Genomic DNA, 21,234 nt, shown 5'->3' on the forward strand with positions numbered 1-21,234 from the left:
CCATTCAGTATCTGGTATTGCCAGTCATCTTATTTTCCTTGGGCCCACATTCCTTACTCTCAGCCCAATTAGCCATCGTACAGATGTAATGCTATTGTGCATAAAATAGCCTGAAAAATATGGTTAGATTAGCCCAAATTCTTAAGAATTACTGAAACTAGTAACTCTAGAAAATCAGTTTAGAAGTTTATTCCCTACCTAAAGCTGAATTGGTTAAAATATTATCTCCTTATAACAGAGAAAACATAATAATAGTGCCATAGTTCAGTAGAACCTTGCAGTCATACCATTTGTGGGACCTAGGTGGCCCAACAGTAAGATTGTTATAAAGTCATTCTAATTTAGAATAATAAGCCACTGTGAATATAGTGATGGACAGAAGTTTGATTGTATTTCATGCCATAAAGATTTATGTTATGGTGAACCTCTAGCTTATTTTATATTAAAGGAAGCCTTATAGGAAAGCAGGAAAATAGACTACAGGGTCCACTTTGAATTTATATAAAAATTATTATCCAGCATATTGAATGCTTACTTTGAGTATTGACTTGATTCTGCCATTGTTAGAAACAACAATATACACAAAAAACCTTTAGAGACTCTGACATACTTTGCAAAGGTATAAGAGCAGATATTTTCCCTGATGCTTTTTACAATTAACACATATAGAGACAAATTCAGAAGTCATTTTTTAGTTTATACTTAAAACTTTGTTTAATGTAATATTTCTTTTTCCAGTGTGAATGGTTTTAACCAGTTCTTTCAAATTTATTAAGGGAATTTATGGATAATTAAGTAAATTGCTGAGAAACTTTTTCATCAATATCTTTTAAAATGAGGTTATTATCTTAGTGTATTAATGAAATATTGTAGACTAGGGAAACGTTTGTGATGAGGTTGAAGAGGAAATCTAGATTCTTAGAGTCTTACAGTTTAGTCAAGATTTCCAGATTTACAATTGTATATTGTAATTCAACTTAAAATGATATATATTATTTTTAATTTTATTTTTATTGTTTTTCTATTACAATTGTCCCACTTTTTCCCTCATTGCTACCCCCCACCCAGCCCACCCCTTCTTCCACAGTTCTTCCTGACCCCATTGTCCATGTTCATGGATTATTTATATTAGTTTCTTTGCTAAACCCTTCTCCTACTTATCCTCCTCCCCTCTGATAACTGTTACTCTGTTCCTTGCTCACTTTTGTTCATTTGTTTGTGTTGTTAATTAGTCTCCTGTACTGGGTAATATCATATGGTATTTTTCTTTCATTGCCTGGCTTATTTCGCTGAGCATAATTCTCTCTAGTTCCATCCATGTTGTCGCAAATGGCAGGAGTTCCTTCTTTCTTCTTTCTTTCTGCTGCATAGTACTTCATTGTGTAAATGTACCTAAAATGACATATTTTAATGCTTTATTTCTTTGTAATTTCTTCAGAGTATTTATGCATCATAAATGTTCTCTCCCAAAGTCTTTTTGTATTATTGTACATTTTCCCACACCAATGATAGGTAGTATGAAGTATATGCAGAGATGTAAAGATAAGCTATATCTAATTTTGCTAACAGTAAATTATCCCTTTTCCATTAAAGAGATAGTGCTTTAATTCTTAATTTTAATGCTTCAGTTTTATATATTTGGAAATATAGGGAAGGGGAACTATCAGTGATTTTATGAGATGAGTAAGGAAAATTAGAAATTGTGTAAAGAGGATAAAAATCTGTAGCATAGCTAAGTAAAGTTTAACTAAATACTTTTTATATAGTTAGTGAAAGGAATTCTTCTTAAGATGCTGGTTTAAGGGGTTTTATTGCTTACTCAGAAGATTTGACCTTGTGAATTGACTTATTCTTCTCCAAGGCACTTGAGAGAAAAGACAACGATAGCAGTTACATCTAGAGGCTATTATGGATTGGAGGATGAGAAGGGAACTGCATGTACTTCAACAAGGCGTCGGTCAACACCCCGAAGTTTGGCAGGCTTGACAAGTGGAGTTTTTGAATCTATAATGGTTCAAGTTTTGAGACAGGAAGAACAGCTGAGAGCAAAAGAAGAAAAAAGGTAAATGTTAAAAAAATTAAGTTTATGTGTTCAAATTTCTAGGAACTATACTTTTCGAAGAGTAGCTGTGTAACTTGTGTGCCCATATCAAATTTCTGGGCCTATTTTAGTCATGTTCCAAAATGCATTGTTATCAAAATATAAATTTATAGTGAAGTATTATAGTGAGATTTATTTTAAAATACAGTTTTAAATTTTAAACCAAATTATTTTGAAGCAATACCAAAAAATTCTATAAACTATTTCAGAATGTTTTCTAGATTTTCCTTCAAATTAATTATTAATTTTAAATTAGAGGAATTTTATATAGATTTGTATAGTTTTAGAGTAAACTCATAGACCTTTAAAATTAGGAGGAACTCCAGAGATTATGTAGTTCAAAATAACACATAGGTTTACCTCTGCCAGTTCTTCCATTGGTATTAATTTCCTAGATAACTATACTTATTCTGAGCTAATCAGGAAAGAATGTTCTTGTCAATGAGTGTTACATTCTAGGGTCTGGGAGCATAGACTAATGGCACTTATAAACATTTTAGTTATAACTAAAGACTAGGGCCCAAAAAGGTAAGTGAGTACTCAGAAAGACTGGTGGTATTTATACTAAACCAAACCTCAAACTATGTTAGGAGTGATTGCTAATAGGCAACTGCAGATTCTTCTCAAAGGCAATTTATAATATATTGTTGCTCTTTTCATAGTAATAAATATAGCTTGCTTTGATGTTTGTAAGATTAACACTCAACCTTGAGACTTTCCACCAGCACACTTTTTATAGTGGTAATTAACTGGGAACTTAATATTGCGTGTAATAGATTGGAATGGCAAGAGATTAAAGAAAAGGAGGGCTTGTACAATGAAGGCTATAGTAGTTTAGATTTTCACTACTGGTGTCCAGAGGTTAGGTTGTTCTAGAACAGTCAACAGGACTTAGTATCTTCTTTGAAATAGAGGGAACAAGGAAGAAACATAGATGAATCAGAACATAGTTGTAATAATAGTGATAGTAGCAATAAGAGGTAGTTTTAAAAATGAGTGGTTAATGTTTATTGAGCATGACTGTTTTTGCCAGGTTTAGCTCTCAGTACCTTATATGAATTCAACATTTATTCTGAGGCACAGAGAGATTAAAGGAATTTACCTAAGGTCAGGCAGTTTTTGAGCTGTGGTCAAAATTTGAACATTGGCAGTTTGGCTCTAGAGTTTATACTCTAAGCAATGTGCTATCCTTGCAACTTGTAAAGTGGTAGAACCAGCAAAGAACATAGAGCTCAAGTCCATGGTGTGGGGAAAGATCAGTGAACTTTAGTTTTTAATAAATTTGAAGTTATGATGGAAACATTTAACCATAAAACTAGGAATGACTAGTAGGAAACTAGAAATATGACTGAATCTTTTTCTTTTCTCTAGTTTTACATATATTTATATGTCCATAGGTGAATAAGACATGGGGGAAAATCCTTCTTTAAATATCTTAGTAACTCTTATCACTAAATGGAATGATATGAATTAGACTCTCTTTGGGTATAGTGTTTACTTTTTTTTTTTCAATTCTATGTATTTTACCTATGGAGCAAATAATAAATAAAATTATAATAAAGGCCCATGTATCTACTACTCAGTAATTTTTAAAGAAATTAAACATAGATATACCCAAGCTTCCCTGTATTTTTCGCCATCCCCAGAAAAAATCACCATCCTGGTTTTATCATTCCTAAGCATTTTATTATTGAGGTTTTTATTTTTATTGTTTATGCTGTTACAGTTGTTCCCACTTTTTCTCCACCGAGCCCCACCATTGTCCCCACCCCAGCCCATCCCTGTAGGGTTATCCATGTCCATGGATTGCACATAAATGTTCTTCAGTTAATCCCTTCACCATCTTTCATCCCATCCCCCACCCCTCCTTTCCAGCAGCTGTCTGTTTTATGTATCTAAGCTTGTTACTATTTTGTTCATTGGTTTATTGTGTTCCTTAGATTACACATATAAGTGAGATCGTATGGTATTTATTTTTCACTGACTGGCTTAATTCACTTAGCATAATAATCTCCAGGTCCATCCATGCTGTTGCAAAATGTAAGAATTTCTTCTTTTTTATTGCCACATAGTATTCCATTGATAATTTCAACTATTCTTTTATATACTTTGCTAGATATAAATGCATTGCATATATTTTTCTCCCAGTCTGTGGCCTGCCTTTTCATTTTCAGTGAGGTTTTTCTTTTTTTTAATTTTGTTTATTTTTAGCGAAGGGAAAATGAGGAAGAAAGAGGGAGCAAAACACTGATGTGTGAGAGAAACATCTATGAGTTGCCTGTTGCACAACCCCAGCCAGGGACCTGACCCACAATTCAGATATTTGCCCTGACCAGGAATCAAACCAGAGATCTTCTAGTTTGCAGGACAACATCCAGCCCACTGACCCACACCAATCAGGGCTTCAGTGTTTTTTGAGGAAAGAAAATACTAACTTTGAATTCAATTTTATTTTTTAATGTTCTGTGCTTTTGGTGACCTGAGAAATCTTAGCTTACCCAACCAAGGTTATGAAAAATTTCTTCTTTTTTTCCCAGAAATTTCTAAGTTTTATTTTTTTATGGTTAGGTCTGTGACCCATTTAAAATTAATTTTTGTGTGTAGTTTGATAAAAGTTTATTTTTCTTCCTAATGGATATCATTTGTTGAAAAACTTCTGTCGTCACTGTATTGCTTTCACATCTTTGTTGGAAATCAGTTAAACATATATTTATGCATCTTTCTGGATTTTCTGTTCCATTTATCTATAGACCAATACTATATTGAATTGATTATGATAGCTTTATATATAGTAAGCCCAGAGAAGGAAAACTCTGACTCCAAAAAACCTCCGCTGCCTTGCGGCATACCTCTTCAGGGGAAAGGCTAAGGGAGTAAACCCTGACAGAAAATCCGGAGCCGGAGTCCCTAAGGCGGTTTGACGTTGTAGTCAACACCGGCAACTCCTGCGGCGCACCTGAAGCCAAGCTGTATTGACTCCGTCTTTCCCTTGGACCCTTCAGCTGCGAAGAGAGGGGGGGTCTGCTGCATGGGCAACAGCAGACCCTCCATATCACCCTGCCCAGGCTCTGTAGCTTCAGCTTCACTGGAGAGGACACTCCAGCGTCATCACAAGATGTCGATTCAACACGGGAGGAGACAGATACCGTGTCACTCCCGAGTCGGACTGCACAGCCATTCTCAGCGGTGCAGATAGACTCTTAAGAAGCTACACCATCGTCTCTCGAGACGGACGGCTGCCGATGATATATAGTAAGCCTTGAAATTTGGTAAATGGTAAATGAGTCTTCCAGCTATGTGTTTTGTTTTCTGTTTCTTTGTTTTTCTTTTTTAAAATTGTTAGGCTATGCTAAAATTTTTATAATTTTGTGTGACTTCAGAATCATATTGCCAATTCTTTCAGAAAAACAAAATCCTAAGGGAATTTTGATTGCTATTGCATGGAAGTTATCAATCAATTTTTGGATAATTATTTAATTTCTCTCAGCAGTGTTTTGTAGTTTTCAATGTTCTACACATTTTCCTCTTGCTTGGTTAACTTTATCCCTACATGTTTCATGTTTCTGATGTAATTGTAAATTACTCTTTAAATTCAATATAATTTTTTGCTAATATATAAATACACAATTGCATTTAGTATACTGGAAATCAAAATGCTACTCTATTTCTGCTCTGATTTTGAAAGATTTTACTTCATATAGTTTGAAACTTTGGTATTAGATGAATACATATTAATGATTCTTAGGCGGGTTTTTTTTTTCTTTTTCTTTTTTTTAATGGATTGACTTCTTTCTTATGAGTGTCCCTTTTTAATCCGTGATAATATTTCTTATATTTTTAATATTGCATTTTATCTTTATTGTTAGCATTGTTTGACATTATTTTTAATGGCTTCTCTGGGGTTTTATAAGATGTGCCTAATTTATCACAGTTAACTTCAAATGTTATCTACTTCTATTTACTCCTTCCCATCCTTTGTGTTGCTTCTGTCATACATTTTACTTCTACATGTGTTATCAACCCCAGTACACTGCTATTGTGTGTCCTTTAAATAGTTATCTTTTGAAGAAACTTAAGAAAAAAGTATTTTATATTTATCCATACATATATCTTTCTCATGATGCTGTCTGGTATCATTTTCTTACTGCTTAAAGAACTTCTTTTAACATTTCTCATGTAAGTCTGCTAGTGATTAGTGATTAATTCTGAGTTTTTTTTTTTGGCTTTACGTTTTAAGGGAGAATGATTTTGTTTTAACAAGTTTCTGGAGGGTTTACTTTTGTTTTTGTTTTCTTTTTTCCTATCAGCATTTTAGTAGGGAGTTTTATTTTTTTTTACTACCATACATAGTTTCTGAAGGCAAGTCTGTTCTCTTATCTTTGTTTCTCTATATGTAATGTATTTTATTTTTCTGACTGCTTTTAAGATCTTATATTTATTACTGGTTTTCAGTAATTTGATGTTAATGTGCCTTTGGTGTGGGATTGTGTTTATGTATGTGTGTGTGTGATTATTTTGCTTGGAGTTACTGGTTCTGAGGAGAGAGTTACCAAGAAGAGAGTGCATTGAGACATACCTTCTTTTGAAGGACACAGCTCAAGGCAACCTCACAGAGAGTGAGTCACTGGAATAAATACATTACCCCTCTGATCAGTTACCAGGACTCCCTTAACTGAACCCAAGAGAAGCTACTGGAGGTTTGCCTATTGATACAGATAAGCTATATACTGACAGGTAGAGTATAAATCGGGTTGCAGACAATATATTTGGTATAGATATCTTCAAATAGATTACATTTAAAATTAACTGAATATGTGATCTTTCCTCCTAAAATTTGGTCTTACTGTAATGCTCCCTGTCTATGTAAGTGGTCCCATTGTCTATTGGATTATGCAAATTAGGAACTTAGGATTCATCCATGACACCTTCTTTTCCCACACATATAAATTGAATCCACCCCCAAATTTTCACACTTTTATTTCCTATGTCTCTCTTGATTCTGCCCACTTCCCTCTCCCTTCTCTGCCTCCATCCAGTTCATCTCTTACTTTGACTACTGTTATTTTCTCTTAATTGGTTTTGAGTGGCCATGCTAGTTTTCTCATTGACTGTAGGATACTTTTCCAAATGCAAACTTGATCATGCCACTTACCTATCCCGTTGCCTACTGTCTGCCCAAAACAATGCAAGTATAATTGACCCTTGAACACTATGGAGGTGCCAACCCACACACAGTCAAAAATTCACATGTAACTTTTGACTCCCCCAAAACTTAACTAACAAATAGTCTACTGTTGACCAGACACCTTAACCAATAAATTGAATAGTCGATAAACACAAATTTTATATGCTATATGTAATATATACTGTATTCTTATAATACAGTAAGATAGAGAAAAAAATCATAAGAGAAAACATTTTAAGTACTGTATTTATCGATACTGTAACTTCACGTAGTCTGTTTATAAGATGAATTGTCTATTTGTACCTACATCAATATTATATGATTCAAAACACTGTAGATGTTATACATATTCCTAACACTAGACAAGTGTTGATGTGAAAAAGAAAGTCATACTTATTTACAGGTATTACAGTTCATATATTGATAGCAAAGAAGCAGCAACATGATTTTTTTATAGTAGCTTAGTGTAATTGGTATGATTGTTTCATGGGGGTAAGAAATCTCCAGAAAATTTTACAATATTTCTATTGAAAAAAAATTGCATGTAAGTGGGCCCATGCAGTCTAAACCTTGTTCAACTGCACAGACAAAAACTTTAATGGCTGAATATAATTTATAAGACCGTGCTTTCAGTTTTTGGTCTCACCTTCTCTCTCTACGCTCTTATCTTTCTTTCCCTCATCTTTTGGTATCCTAGCTATTGTGGCCTTCTTTTCCTTTCTTTAGTGCCAAGAGATTGGTAAATTTATGTTAATCCTAATTTAGATTTCACATAAAAACACATATAAAAGATACCAAGAATGGTGGGACTTCCTTTTAACTTGTGTTTTCTAAATTTTCTAAAATAAGGATGCTTTTCTTTTATAATTGAAAATATAAAAAGTATTAAAATTTGTGGTGTGACACATAGCTAATGCAACAAGCAGAGTTTCTGGAATGTTTTTGAGCCTATCCCAAGATTTATTTGGAGTCCTCAGAAGGAAAATGTAACATTTAAGCAGCAACATGTGGTATGAGACATGGGACTGCTAAATAAAGCTTCCTTCCCTCTGTACAATTTCCCTACCATCTATCATGATACCTAAAATTCTGTCAGTCTGTCAGTTCTGTCAACCTAATAATTCCCTTCTAAGAGATAGTCAGAGACTAGCAGAGATTATTGATAGTGTAAAATTAAGCATAGAAAGAGACTTCGAAATCATCATAAAGAAAGGTCATATTGAAAGATGGAGAAGGTTGCAAAGACCATTTTATTATTGTAGTTGTGCTTTAGCCCTGGGCATAGGGCCTTTTTAAAAAATATATATATATCCCTTTTGTCTAGGAGGTTTCCAAGACCCCTGATGAATAAGCCTCATCACTTTCCCTCTGGTTAATCTTTCATCTTCCTTGCAGCCTAAACAATCTTTTTCTTTGCCTTGCCTCCTGTGAATCATGCTGTTTTCTGCCTATCTTCTGTCTGTCTTGTGTCCTTTCCATTCCTCTGCTAGTCTGCTAAAACTCAATGGGCATAGGCATTTTTTAAAAATTAAAATCTTTGGCATAAGATGTGCGAAGATAAAGTGTCCATCCTACATTTGTTAAAACAGCTTTTATTTTAGAAATTCAAGTTGGCAGCAAGCTGAACAGTTTTAACATTTTAATATGGTAATACTTTAGTTATGTGATGGGCATTTAATCATTTTTATCTGATCACATCTGGGCAGATGCAAACCTAAAAGTAAATATTTTTTTTAATCTTGTGGGTCCAACAATAAGGTCTCTGATCTGTGAGCTGTTCCTGTTAAAGGAAGGGAATCCCCACTCTTTATTTTAATTTTAATACAGTAGGTAGTTTCCCCTTTTTTGTATAATATATGCCATAAAAATAAAGGTTTTCTAAATATCAGTTGGAAAAAGATCCCCAATCCTGTCATTCCTCTATTACTATCTTTATTTATTTGGACAGCTTTGGAAACCAGTGCAAAAGGAGAGAACAGATGATGTGTGTTGAACAAAGGGGAATAAATTTCAGTATGACTTGGTAGTTTGCCATGTTCAGGTAAATGCTGATAGGACAGTAGGCATTTTTTATGTTGATTGGTATAGAGAGGCACTATTAAATTAGTAGTCAGCATCACTACAAATCAAAGTTCTGGGAAAATTGAGTAAAAGGGTTGGTTATTTTAAGGTGCTGAAATAGTCTTTAAGCTACTTAGGACAACAGTGTATTCTGTTTATAATGATGACCTTGAGCCATTAAGGGAAGATTAAACTACATTTTATATACCTGTTTAATAAGCATGAAACTATATAATAACATTTTAGATAGTTTTAAATATATATATTATTGCTTATAATTGAACATTAGCTCTCATCAAGAAAATTTCTGTTCATCTGCCCTGGTTGGTTTGGCTCAGTGGATTGAATGCCGGCCTGTGAACTAAAAAGTCACTGGTTCAATTCCTGGTCAGGGCACATTCCTGGGGGTGCAAAGGTCAATAAGAAGCAACCTATCAATGTTTTTCTCCCTCTCTTTCTGCCTCCCTTTCCCTTCTCTCTAAAAACAAATAAAATTTTTTTTTTAGTTTCTGTTCATCTGGAATATGACATTATTAGGTAGCAGTTTTGATCATTAAAATCTACTTTAGCAGTATTAAAAATATTGGATCTGTTCACTGTTCTTTTTTGCAGAACTGTTTGGATTACCAGAAATAGTATGTGTGTTTTTTATACTCTTGTTTCACATATTTTTACAAATGTATTGGTATTTTATTGGTTGGAAATCATGAGTTAAAACAAAAATGTTTTGTGAAATAAAACTATGACTTATGATTGATTTATTTTCAAATTCTATATAATATTAAATAACAGTGACTTAATGAAGTAAGCATTCATCATTTGTGACCCAGCAGTTTTGAGCACCTTCCCTAAATTTAGGTAATTTCCCATATTACAAGTTCTGACTTCACAAAGTTGATGCCAGAAAATGTATATTCTTATATCCATTTACGACTAAGATAGAGATATGTGGCCAGTCGTATACTTAACACTTGAAATTGCGCAGGAGCAACATGAGGTGGCAGTCTTGGGAAGCGGAGTTTATCTTTTGGCCCAGGTGGTGGTAGGAGCTTCTGATTGCTCTAGGTTTCTAGTATCAGGGGTGCTGGGTAGTGGTGGTACCCTAGTTTTTTCTGGAAAAGCTTTCAAAGGTGTGGTTGGTATATTATCTTCATGTAAATAAGTAAGCTTCCTACTAATCTTTAAATAAATACCTTTTCTGCTTTAATTAACCAGACAAGATTTTTTTGTTGACAGCTAAGTAAGAAGCTTGACTGAACATTTTTTTTTTATTCAAAAAATTTTTATTGTTTATGCTATTAACAGTTGTCCCGATTTTTCCCCCTTTTGCCCCTTCCCCACAGTCAATCCCCACATTGATGTCCATGTTCATGGGTGGTACATATGTTATTTGTCTAATCCCTTTACCTTCTTTCAACTGGTTGGAACCTCCCCCCACCCCCTTTTAAAAAATAATTAATTTTGGGCTGGATCCCTGCTCCATAACAATTCCTCCCTTTCAGATTTAAGACGCTTTATAATCTTATAAAGGACAGTGAGCAAAGGTCTCGTGCTCTTCTAGCTGCTTCAAGCTGGACATGGTTGTCATCCTCCCTACCCTTGGGTCCAGAAATTCCTAATAAGAGTGAGGGTGTGGAGAGGAGGGTGGCCTTCCCACATGGGAGAGAATCTTGCAGAGTCTAGGTCAGTTAGTTGCCTGTCCCTGGGCAATGGCATGCTTGGTTTAACAGGCTGGAATCCTTGTTGTGTTCTGGGGGCAACAGATTTGGCAGCAGGGTTAAAAGGCCTCATTAAATCCACAACCACTAGATGACAAAAGGCAGGGATTGATTTTTCAATGTCCCACATTAGGGAAAAAAAGGGCTTCTTTGGAGGAAGGTGTGCCAGGCACGTCACATCTATCCAAAGCCCTTTTGCCCACTATACTTAGTTTGGGCTGAGGGGAATATTTTAGGTTTCCCGCCTCTCAGATCTCTGGGCCCTTTCAGTCCAAGCTATTAGAATAGAAAAGAGAAATCAGTTTTAAAGTGAAGCCCACAGATCACCCCATACTTCACCAACCCAGCCACTTAGTTCAGCCAAACTGTTGAGTCTCAGGAGGCCGTGATGCAGACAGAATTAATTGAGGCCTATACATACAATCACTCAGGTAATGAAGTCATAGGTTTATGCCCTATGAAAACAGAACACACATGTTAATTTCTGTAACATAACCCACAAACCAGTCTCTAAATCTGTGAGAGTGTCTTATTGAGGAGACATCCAATTGCAAGGCATTTGACATTCTTCTTGCCTGTAAATTAAGCATCTTTGATGATGTCACAGACCTAGTTTAACTTTCAGATGAGAACAAATTTTAAATGAAAATAAACTTTAAAGACAGTTAGCTGCACTAGTTTATAGTCTACCACTGAGCATTGTGATTTTCCTTGAATCGCGATTTTTCTCTCTAAGATTATCTTCCTTGTCATTAAAGGGACTGCATTAAGTCCACTTTTAATTTATCCTGTTTGTTTGCATATATACAACAAGAGCATCAAATTATCACATATGATCTTTAAGTCTGTTTTGCTGGAACTTACACAAGGAACCTTTCGGGTGACTTTCAGTCTGTCCTTCAGGGCACAGGAGCTGAGCCACATACCTGCCATTCAGCCTTGCCTGTAAACACCTGTCTTTTCCAAGTCCTTCAGGTTTTCCATTGGGCCTTAAGGTTCCTTCTAGCCATCTTTCAGGAAAGCAACCTTCATTCCTTCCCTGGAAAGATGGCCATGAACCACACAACCAGCCGAGGTACCAGGCCTTTTTTCTCGTGGGTTTTTATTACCTTCGAAAGTCAATCCCCGTTCCTCAGGGCTTTTTGGTAACAACCAGAGCCCAAGCATGTCTCCTTTAGGCATGACAGCCCATTGACTGAACATTTAATATGAATGGTTGGTTTTTCTAAAATACAGTATATGTTATTCATTTTAGAAAATTAAATAAATGTGTTGCTTTCATTTTTCATGTTACTAATTTGCATGCATTGTATTGGTTCCAGAATTAATGGATTATTTTGGATTAAAACTCCTATGTATAAGTTTTGTAAACTCTTAAAGAATGGAATGCATGCTTTCACCATTTTGTATCCTCAGGGGCTTCTAATGAAGACAGTAGCCTCACTTAAACTCACTTTCAAGTCCATGACTGAGAAACATTCACCTTCAACTTTTAGCAATTCCATCTAGTAATTATTTCCACATTTCTAAATACAGTACATGCTTATATTGCTCTTTCTTGATTTTTCAACTTGGCATTATCTGCTGACATTGATCAGTAAAAGTTGAAAATTCAGTTCTCTAACAATTAAATTTGGAACTTACATGCTCAATTTCTGTTCTTAATTTTTATCTCCTATCTTATATTTTATTGTTGATTAATAATTTAGCTCTGTCTCATTTTTACCTCCAAATTAGGCATTATTATTATTGTCTTTTTGTAATGTTTATTTACCCACATGATTAACCGTTAACTTGTTCTCCAGTCCTTCCTGCATCTCAAAACTTCTTTCTGTGATCATTTTTTCTTCCTGACTAAGGTATGTACTATAGAAATTTTAACAGTTTCTGTTACTGTGTTCAAGTTGATTAGTCTTTTTTCTGCCACGTCTAATATGTTATTAGCCCCATGCAATATATTTTCACTTCAGACATTGTAGTTTTCTTATCTGAAAGTTTGATTTGGGCCCTGGCCAGGTGGCTCTGTTAGAGTGTTGTCCAGTGCACCAAAAGGTTGCAAGTTTGATTCCCTGTCAGGGCACAAAGCTAGGTTGCGGGTTCAGTCCCCACTTGGTCACATACATCAGGGTGAAGGTTGCAAGTTTGATTCCCAGTCAGGGCACATACCTAGGTTGCGGGTTCAGTCCCCACTCGGTCACATACATCAGGGTGTATATGTAAGGTATCTGATCAGTGTTTCTCACGTTGATGTTTGTTTTCTCTCTCTCTCTTTCCCCCTCTGCCCTCCCTCTTCCTTTCTCCCTTCCTTCTTCCTTCCCTCCCTATCTCCCCCTTCTCTAAAATCAATAAACATATTCTCAGATGAGGGTTGATTTGGGTGTATTTTATATCTTCCATGTCTCTACTTAACTTTTTGACCATATGGATTACAGTTTCAATGACTGCTTTAATGGCTGTGTTTGCTAATTTAGCATTTGTTTCATTTCTGGGTCAGTTTTAGTTGATTGATTTTTCTCCTCATTAAGAGTCATGAGTTTCTGTGTCACTGTACACCTAGTAGTTCTGGTTTGGATGTCAAACTTTTTTTTTTTTTTTTTTTTGTCTTGATGGATGCCAGATATTTTTATATTTCTATAAATCTTCTTGAGCTTTCTTCTGAAATGTAGTTGTTACTTGCATAGAGTTTGATCATTTTGAATCTTTTATGGTTTGTTACTTGGGTCCAGAACAATGCTCTCCTAAGTCTAGAACTAATTGTTCTTTGTTACCAAGGCACAACCTTGCTGAATATTTTACCCAATATCCCATGCATTACGAGTTTTTCCAATATGGCTGGTAGGAATAGACACTATGTTTTCTAATCTTTTGAATGTTTTTCTCCCATGTAGCCTTGGGTTGTTTTTTTACATGCATGTACTAATCAGTAAGCTGAATATCTGAGAGGGACCATAATACATTTTTGGTGTTCTCACTTTATGCAGTTCTCCAGCCTTCCGTACTGTGTTCTACGGAGCCTAGCTGCCTTGGTATCTCAACTCAGGAAGTCTGCTGGGCTCCCCTGGCATTTCCCTCCCTGTGACATGGCCTGGAAGCTCTCTTAAGGCAATAAACTGCAGTCTTGTCTTTCAGTGATCACTGTCCTTCTTTACTTGATGTCTAGATTCTTGAAAACCATTGTTTTTTTGTTTTTTGTGGGGTTTTTTTTTTGTTTGTTTGTTTTTTTCAGGTTATTTTTGGTTGTTTCAGATGGGAGGGTAAATCTGATTCCTTGTTACTTCTTGGCTAGAAATAGAAGGCACTTTAGAAGTTTTTACTTTAGTTAGAATTAGTTCTGCTTCTTATTAATTTAAAATCACTTTCCTCCTCCATGAATGGTAGTTATTGCTTCTTGCTTATTTTGTTGCTATTGAAAAGTTTCTTAACCTTTTTGTCATTTCTGTATCTGTAATTTTTTCCCTCTCTAAGATTTTCTTTTTGTCTTTGATCTTTTATTGTTTTATTGTGATGTACCTACTTGTGGCTTTCTTAATTTATTTTCTTGGGCATCCTGAATTGAGGATTTGTGTCCTTCATCAATTTTTGGAAATTCTCATCTGTTACCTCTTCAGTTGTTGGTATTCTCATCCTCCTTCAATGATTCTTATCTATTCTTATTTCCTGGAGCTCCAGTGAGTTAGTTGTTGGATTTTAATGTATCCTCCTGCTGTCATTATATTGCTTCCTTATATTCTATATCTTTTCCTCTTAGCACTGAATTCTTTGAAATTTTTTCAGCTCTACCTTCTTTTCCTGTGTACAATCACCTATTTAACCTATCCATCACATATTTTACTTTGTGTTTATATTTTATTTCTAGAAATTCCTTTTGTTTCTTATTCAAATCTACCAATGACAAATCCAAATCCAAAAGTTAGTTCTTTGAAGTTTTCTGATAATTTCTTGTTATTTATTATTTTAGTTCCCTCTTTTACTTCTTTAATGCATTTTTTTAATATTTTTTCCAATAGTTTAATTAACTCAAAATTTTAAGTATGTTTTATTATGTTGTTATAGTTGTACTAATTTCTTTTTCATTTGCTCCCCTCTTCCCAGTACCCCCTTCTCTCCAGCAAGTCCACCCACCCTTTGTTCATGTCCATGGTTCGTGCATATAGGTTCTTTGGCTTCACCCTTTCCTATATTATTAACTTCCACCTGTCTATTTTTTACAAACCAATTATGCTGCTTAGTCCCTGCACCATTTCCCCATTTCTCCCCCTTCCTCCTCCCAGCTGATAACTCTCCAAATGATCCCCACACCTATGATTCTGTTCGTGTTCTAGTTGTTTGCTTAGTTTGTTTTTGTTTTTATTTTTTAGATTCAGTTGTTGATAGTTGTGAGTGTTTTGTCATTTTAATGTTCATAGTGTTGATCTTCTTTTTCTTACGTAAGTCCCTCTAACATTTTATATAATAATGGCGTGGTGATGATGAACTCCTTTAGCTTTACCTTTTCTGGGAAGCACTTTATCTGCCCTTCCATTCTAAATGATAGCTTTGCAGGACAGAGTAGTCTTAGTTGTAGGTCCTTGCTTTTCATCACCTTGAATACTTCTTGCCAGTCCCTTCTTGCCTGCAAAGTTTCTTTTGTGAAATCAGCTGATAGTTACCCTTTGTAGGTAACTCTCTGCTTTTCTCTTGCTGCTTTTAAGATTCTTTATCTTGAACTTTTGGCATTTTAATGATGATGTGTCTTGGTGTGGTCCTCTTGGGGGTCTAGCTTGTTTGTGACTCTCTGTGCTTCCTGGACTTATATGTCTATTTTTGTTCATCAAATTGGGGAAGTTTTCCTTCATTGTTTTTGCAGATAAGCTTCCAATTTCTTGCTCTTCCTCTTCTTCTTCTGGCACCCCTATGGTTCAGATATTGGCACATTTAAAGTTGTCCCAGAGTTTCCTAAGTCTCTCCTCATTTTTTTCTATTTTCTTGTTTTCTCATTTTGTACTGGTTGACTTTTTTTCTTTCTTATAGTCCAAATCATTGATTTGAACCCCAGAGTCCTTCCCATCACCATTGGTTTTGTGTGAATTTTCCTTCGTTTCATTTAGCATAGCCTTCACTTCTTCCCTTATGCGTTTGCCATACTTAAGCATAACTATCAAGCCCATGAGCATCTTTATCACCAGTGTTTTGAACTTTGCATCTCTTAGGTTGGCTGTCTCCTTATTTGTTAGGTTGTCTATCTCCTTATCACTTAGTTCTCCTACTGGGACCTTGATTCATTTCCTTTTGGGCCATACTCTCTGTCTCCTCATCTTGACAGGCTCCTGTGTTTGTTTTCCTCTGTGTCTTAGGTAAAGCTGTTGCACTTGTTACATTGTAAGGGGCCGAGACTTAGGTATTCATCAGTACAGGGTGACCTGTTTCACCACGTTGTGGCTCTGTGTAAGGGGCAGAAATCTGAGAGGGAACAATGCCGCTTGCTCAGCGCTCCCCTTTTTCAAGCACTTATACCACTTTCATATGGGCCGGGCACCTCTCTAGGTGTTGCCCTAGCTGTTGTTCCCAGAGTGGGTGGGTCTGCGGACATTCCAGGACTGTGAGGACCCTTCAAACAAGTGGACTATGCTGAGAGACTGGCAGTTTCTGCCTCCACCCCAACTCCCACAGTCAAAAGCAATGAGGCTTTATTGTCCCCAGTGCTGGAACCATGAGTTGTGCAGTCTGGTCTGGTGCTGGGAGCACTCCGCAGGTGTCCCTCGCGACTTTTTAAAAATGTTTGACTGTGCTTTCTTCCGGTCTGCTGCTGCTGCTGCTGCTGCTGCTGCTGCCACCACCACACCACATCCTTTCCACCCCAGCTCCGCCCCTCTACCTGTCTGGATGAGTATTTCTTTTTTATATCTTTGTTTGTTGGTCTTCTATGCAGCTCGATTTTCTGGAACTTCTGGTTGTCTCTAGTTTTGAGGTAGTTGTATTCCTTCTTAGTTGTAGAGGAAGACGCAGTTTGTCTGTCTAGGCCTCCATCTTCGCCGATGGTCTAATTAACTAAAATTTTTGATGGGAATTCTTATAGTGAAGACTTTAAACCCCAATTTTTCTAATGGGAAAGGCTTTAAGTTATGTTGTTTCTTTAATAGATACAGAATTTATTTTATTTTCATTCTTTTTGTGTCAGTTTTGATAATTCTGTTTTTCATAAACTTGTATGTTTGATTTGAGTTCTCTCTTGGCATAATGTTGCTCATAGTATCCTTATATTGTTTATACCTATAGAATATGCCCATTTTCATTTCTCGTATTGAGTGTGTGTGTATGTTTTTCTAGATTAGTACTGCCAAGGGACTTTTGTTATTATTGTTCTTAAAGGACCAAGTTTTGAATTTGATTGTTTTTCTATTGTATGTTTATTTTCTAGCTTATTGATTTCTGCTTTTTTCTTTTTAATTTTATTTCATCTTATTTTTTTCCATCACTGTTTATTACCCCCATATGCTCTTCTACCTCCCCTAATCTACCCTGCCCCTGCAGTCCACCACACTATTTCCATGTCTATGAGTTGTTTCTCTTCTTCTGCTCTTCATTTTCATCTTTCAGTTTTGGGGGTTTGATTTGCTATTTTTTTTCTATTTTGTTCTCATTTAATAAGCATACATATTTGATTTTCAACTTTTCCTATTAACTAAATATATATTTTTTAACTTATAAATTACCCTCAAAATATAATTTTGGCTGCATCCCACCACTTTTGATTATTATATTATTTTTCTTTTTTGTTTCCATCTCCGCTAATTTGACTTTTACCAAGTCTATTATTTGGTAGCTACCGTAGAAGTTTTCACATTTATAATTAACTTTTATTCCATCATTTTTTATTGTCATAATTAACTTTTAAAAGCCTAAAATTAGTATTTTTACTGTCTTCCTGATTAATACAGGAACCTTAGAACACTCAACTTGAATCATTTTTTGCACATTTGCTGTTGTTATAACGTATTTTAAATTGTCTTGGAGCCTGTTGGAGACAAAGCCACTTTTTTTAAGGGGCTAAGGTACAAGTTTTTCATTTGCAGGCATTTACTGTTGGCTGTAGCAAAGGGAGGGCAGTGCAGACTGGAGTTGCCTAAGGAAAGTCTAGAATGGGAGGCACTGAAAAGAAAAGTAGAGGAGCAGCTGCTGGGATCCCTATGCCAAGTCATCTCCTGATACTACAGCAGCCATTTTCTTGAGAATTGTAAGCTCCTGCCGGAAGAATCAGCATGGGGAAAAGCTATTACCCCACCTTCTGGGATATCACTTGCCCCACTCTACCTCTTAACCCCTGCTAAAGAGACAGCATATAGGCACACTCAGTGAGTGTCAGAGACTGGCTTTGGGATGTGGCCATTCCCTACACTTTCCCAGGAACTGGACTGGTGCTTTGCCCTCTTGGAAGAGCTAATAGAAACACCCTTCTGGTTTCTGGTAGGTGCACCTCTGGCCTCTGGAGGCCCCACCTTCCAGTTTACTAAGGGGTCTGCCCTGCTGAGTTCTGGGAAATAATCCAAAAAAGACTCAGACCTATGGCTCTCGGGCAGGGGGTCACACCCAGCAATTTCCCTGAAGTCTGAACAGCACCTCCCTCTCACAGGAGATCCAGAGGTCCTATCCTCCTGATTCTGCCAGAAGCCCTTTCAGAAACAGCTATTTCAGTAACTAAGACTGACTGCTTGAGGGCAGACAGAGGCAGGTGGGAGGCAGATCCTGCCTCCGAACATTTGCTAACATACCCGAGGCCCAGTGCTGGTAAAAGCCAGTCTTGGAGAGCAGCATGGCCTCTCCCATGTGCAGCTAAGCCAGGTGGAGGCAGTCACAAATTGTGGATCACTTGTAGCTTCGAACAGGCTGCTGAGGGCTAGAGGTAGGCTGCATCTGACATTGGCTTATACCAGCTTCAGACAATATTGGAACAGTATCCAAAGGGAGATAGATCTTAGTTGGCAGGCACTAAACTGCTGAGACAAATTCCACTTAGTTCTTCTAAATTATTTTCAGTACATTTTCTTTTGCATAGTTTTTTTATTTGCTTTCCTAATTTTCCTTTTTCCTTATTCTTTCTGTCATTTTTCTTACTTTACTGTTTTCTTACTCTATTTTTCCTTCTCCTTTCCTTATTTTTTTCTTAGTTATTTTTTCCCCAATTTTCTCTATTTCTTTTTTTTGTTTGTTTTTCTTCCTTTTTTCCTCATAATTTTCTTTCCTTTTGTCTCTCGTATTCTTTATTTTTCTTTTCTCCTTTCTTATTCTCTCTTGTTTTTGCTGTAGTAGGGGTTTTTGTTTTGTTTTTTGTCTTGTTTTGTTTTGTTCTGTCGGCAGCTGTACAACAGATTTCAAGATGTGGTTGGGGTTAAGCCTCTTAGCTAGCCAACCAGAGGGGAGATCCCACCCATGAACGGGCCAACAGCAAAAAGACCCAGTTACATCAGGAGAGCCCACACAAACCCTGCCTAGGGTCATTCCTAGAGCATCCAACTCAGGAGATCAAGGAGACTGCACCACTGGGTCCCATAGGACTTCTACCACATAAGGTCACCTCACAATGACTGGGAGTCAAAGCAGATCTAATACGTAGGAGTAAACACAAAGAGACGATTAAAATGGGGAGACAAAGAAACAACCCCCAATGGAAGAAAGGTGGAATCTCCAAAAAGGGAGCTAAATGAAATGGAGGCAAGCAATTTATCAGACATAGAGTTCAAAGTAATGGTTATAAGGATGCTCAAGGAACGTAGTGAGAAATACAGGAAACAGTATGGGAACTACAGAAACTTGGTGGGAACTACATCAGCATGAAAAAGGACATAGAAATGATGAATAAGAACCAGTTCGGCCCTGACTGGTGTGGCTCAGTGGATTGAGTGCCGGCTTGTGAACCAAAAGGTCCCCGGTTCAGTTCCCAGTCAGGACATAATGCCTGGGTTGCAGACCAGGTCCCCAGCTGGGGACATGCAAGAGGCAACCTATTGATGTATCTATCACATATTGATGTTTCTCTCCCTCTCTCCCTCTCTTCTCTAAAAATAAATAAGATCTTTAAAAAAAAAAGAACCAGTTGTAAATGAAGAATACAATATCTGAAATGAAGAATGTGCTATCAGGTATTAAAAGTAGGCTATATGAAGCAGAGGATTGAATCAGTGATTTGGAAGACAAGGTAGAAAGAAAACACCCAATCAGAGCAACAGAAAGAAAAAAACTTTAAAAAACGAGGATAGTTTAAGAAAACTTTGGGACAACTATCTGCATCATAGGGGTGGTAGAAGTAGAAGAAAATGACTAAGGAATAGAAAGTGTATTTGAAAAAATAATGACAGAAAACTTCTTTAACCTGGTCAAGGAAAAAGTCATATAAGTTCAGGAACCACAGAGGGTCTCAGTCAAGACAAAACCAAAGAGACCCATACCAAGACATAATTAAAATGACTGTTCAAAGACAAACAAAACATTTTAAAGTCAACAAAAGAGAACCAGTTACCTACAAGGGAGCTTGCATAAGGCTGTCTGCTGATTTCTCAACACAAACACTTCAGACTAGAAGGGACGGGCATGAAGTATTCAAAGTAATGAAAAGCAAGGACCTGCAACTAAGACTACTCTGTCCAGCAAAGCTATCACTTTAAATGGAAGGTAAAAAGCTTTTCTGAAAGAAAAAAAAGGGGTGGGGGGCTAAAGGAGTTCATTACCACCAAACCTGAATTGCAAGAAATATTAAAGGGACTGCTTTAAGAAGAAGGAATAGAGGAACATAGGTATAAAGAAAAAAAGTGGCAATGAATAAATACCTATCAATAATAACCTTAAATGTAAATGGATTTAATGCTCCAATCAAAAGAAATAGGGTATCTGAATTGATAAGAAAACATGACTCATACATATGCTGTCTACAGGAGACCCAACTTAGAAGACTTACACAGGCTGAAAGTGAAGGGATGGAAAAACCATTCCATCCAAATAGAAACAAACAAACCAAAAAAGCTGGGGTAGCAATACTTATATCTAACAAAATAGATTTCAAATCAAAAGCCATAACAAGAGACAAAGAAGGTCACTAATAATACTAAAGGGATCAATCCAACGAGAGGATATAACCATTGTAAACATATATGCACCCAAGATAGGTGTGCCTAAATATAATTTATAAAATCTTGGTG

At 36.3% G+C, this 21,234-nt stretch overlaps 1 protein-coding gene across 2 annotated transcripts in view; it reads left to right on the forward strand.

Annotated features, from left to right (window-relative positions):
* The window catches only part of BRD10 (bromodomain containing 10), a 124,730-nt gene that overhangs the window by 38,658 nt on the left and 64,838 nt on the right, over positions 1–21,234 (forward strand). For both annotated transcript variants that reach the window (XM_090274117.1, XM_090274118.1), the window contains exon 2: positions 1,862–2,062. In XM_090274117.1, coding sequence (XP_090130243.1) covers positions 1,862–2,062 — 201 coding nt within the window. The remainder of the gene's footprint in view (positions 1–1,861; positions 2,063–21,234) is intronic.

The sequence above is a fragment of the Furipterus horrens genome, unplaced genomic scaffold (genome assembly GCF_987537825.1).
Source record: "Furipterus horrens unplaced genomic scaffold, mFurHor1.1.pri manual_scaffold_4, whole genome shotgun sequence".
Lineage (NCBI taxonomy): Eukaryota > Metazoa > Chordata > Mammalia > Chiroptera > Furipteridae > Furipterus > Furipterus horrens.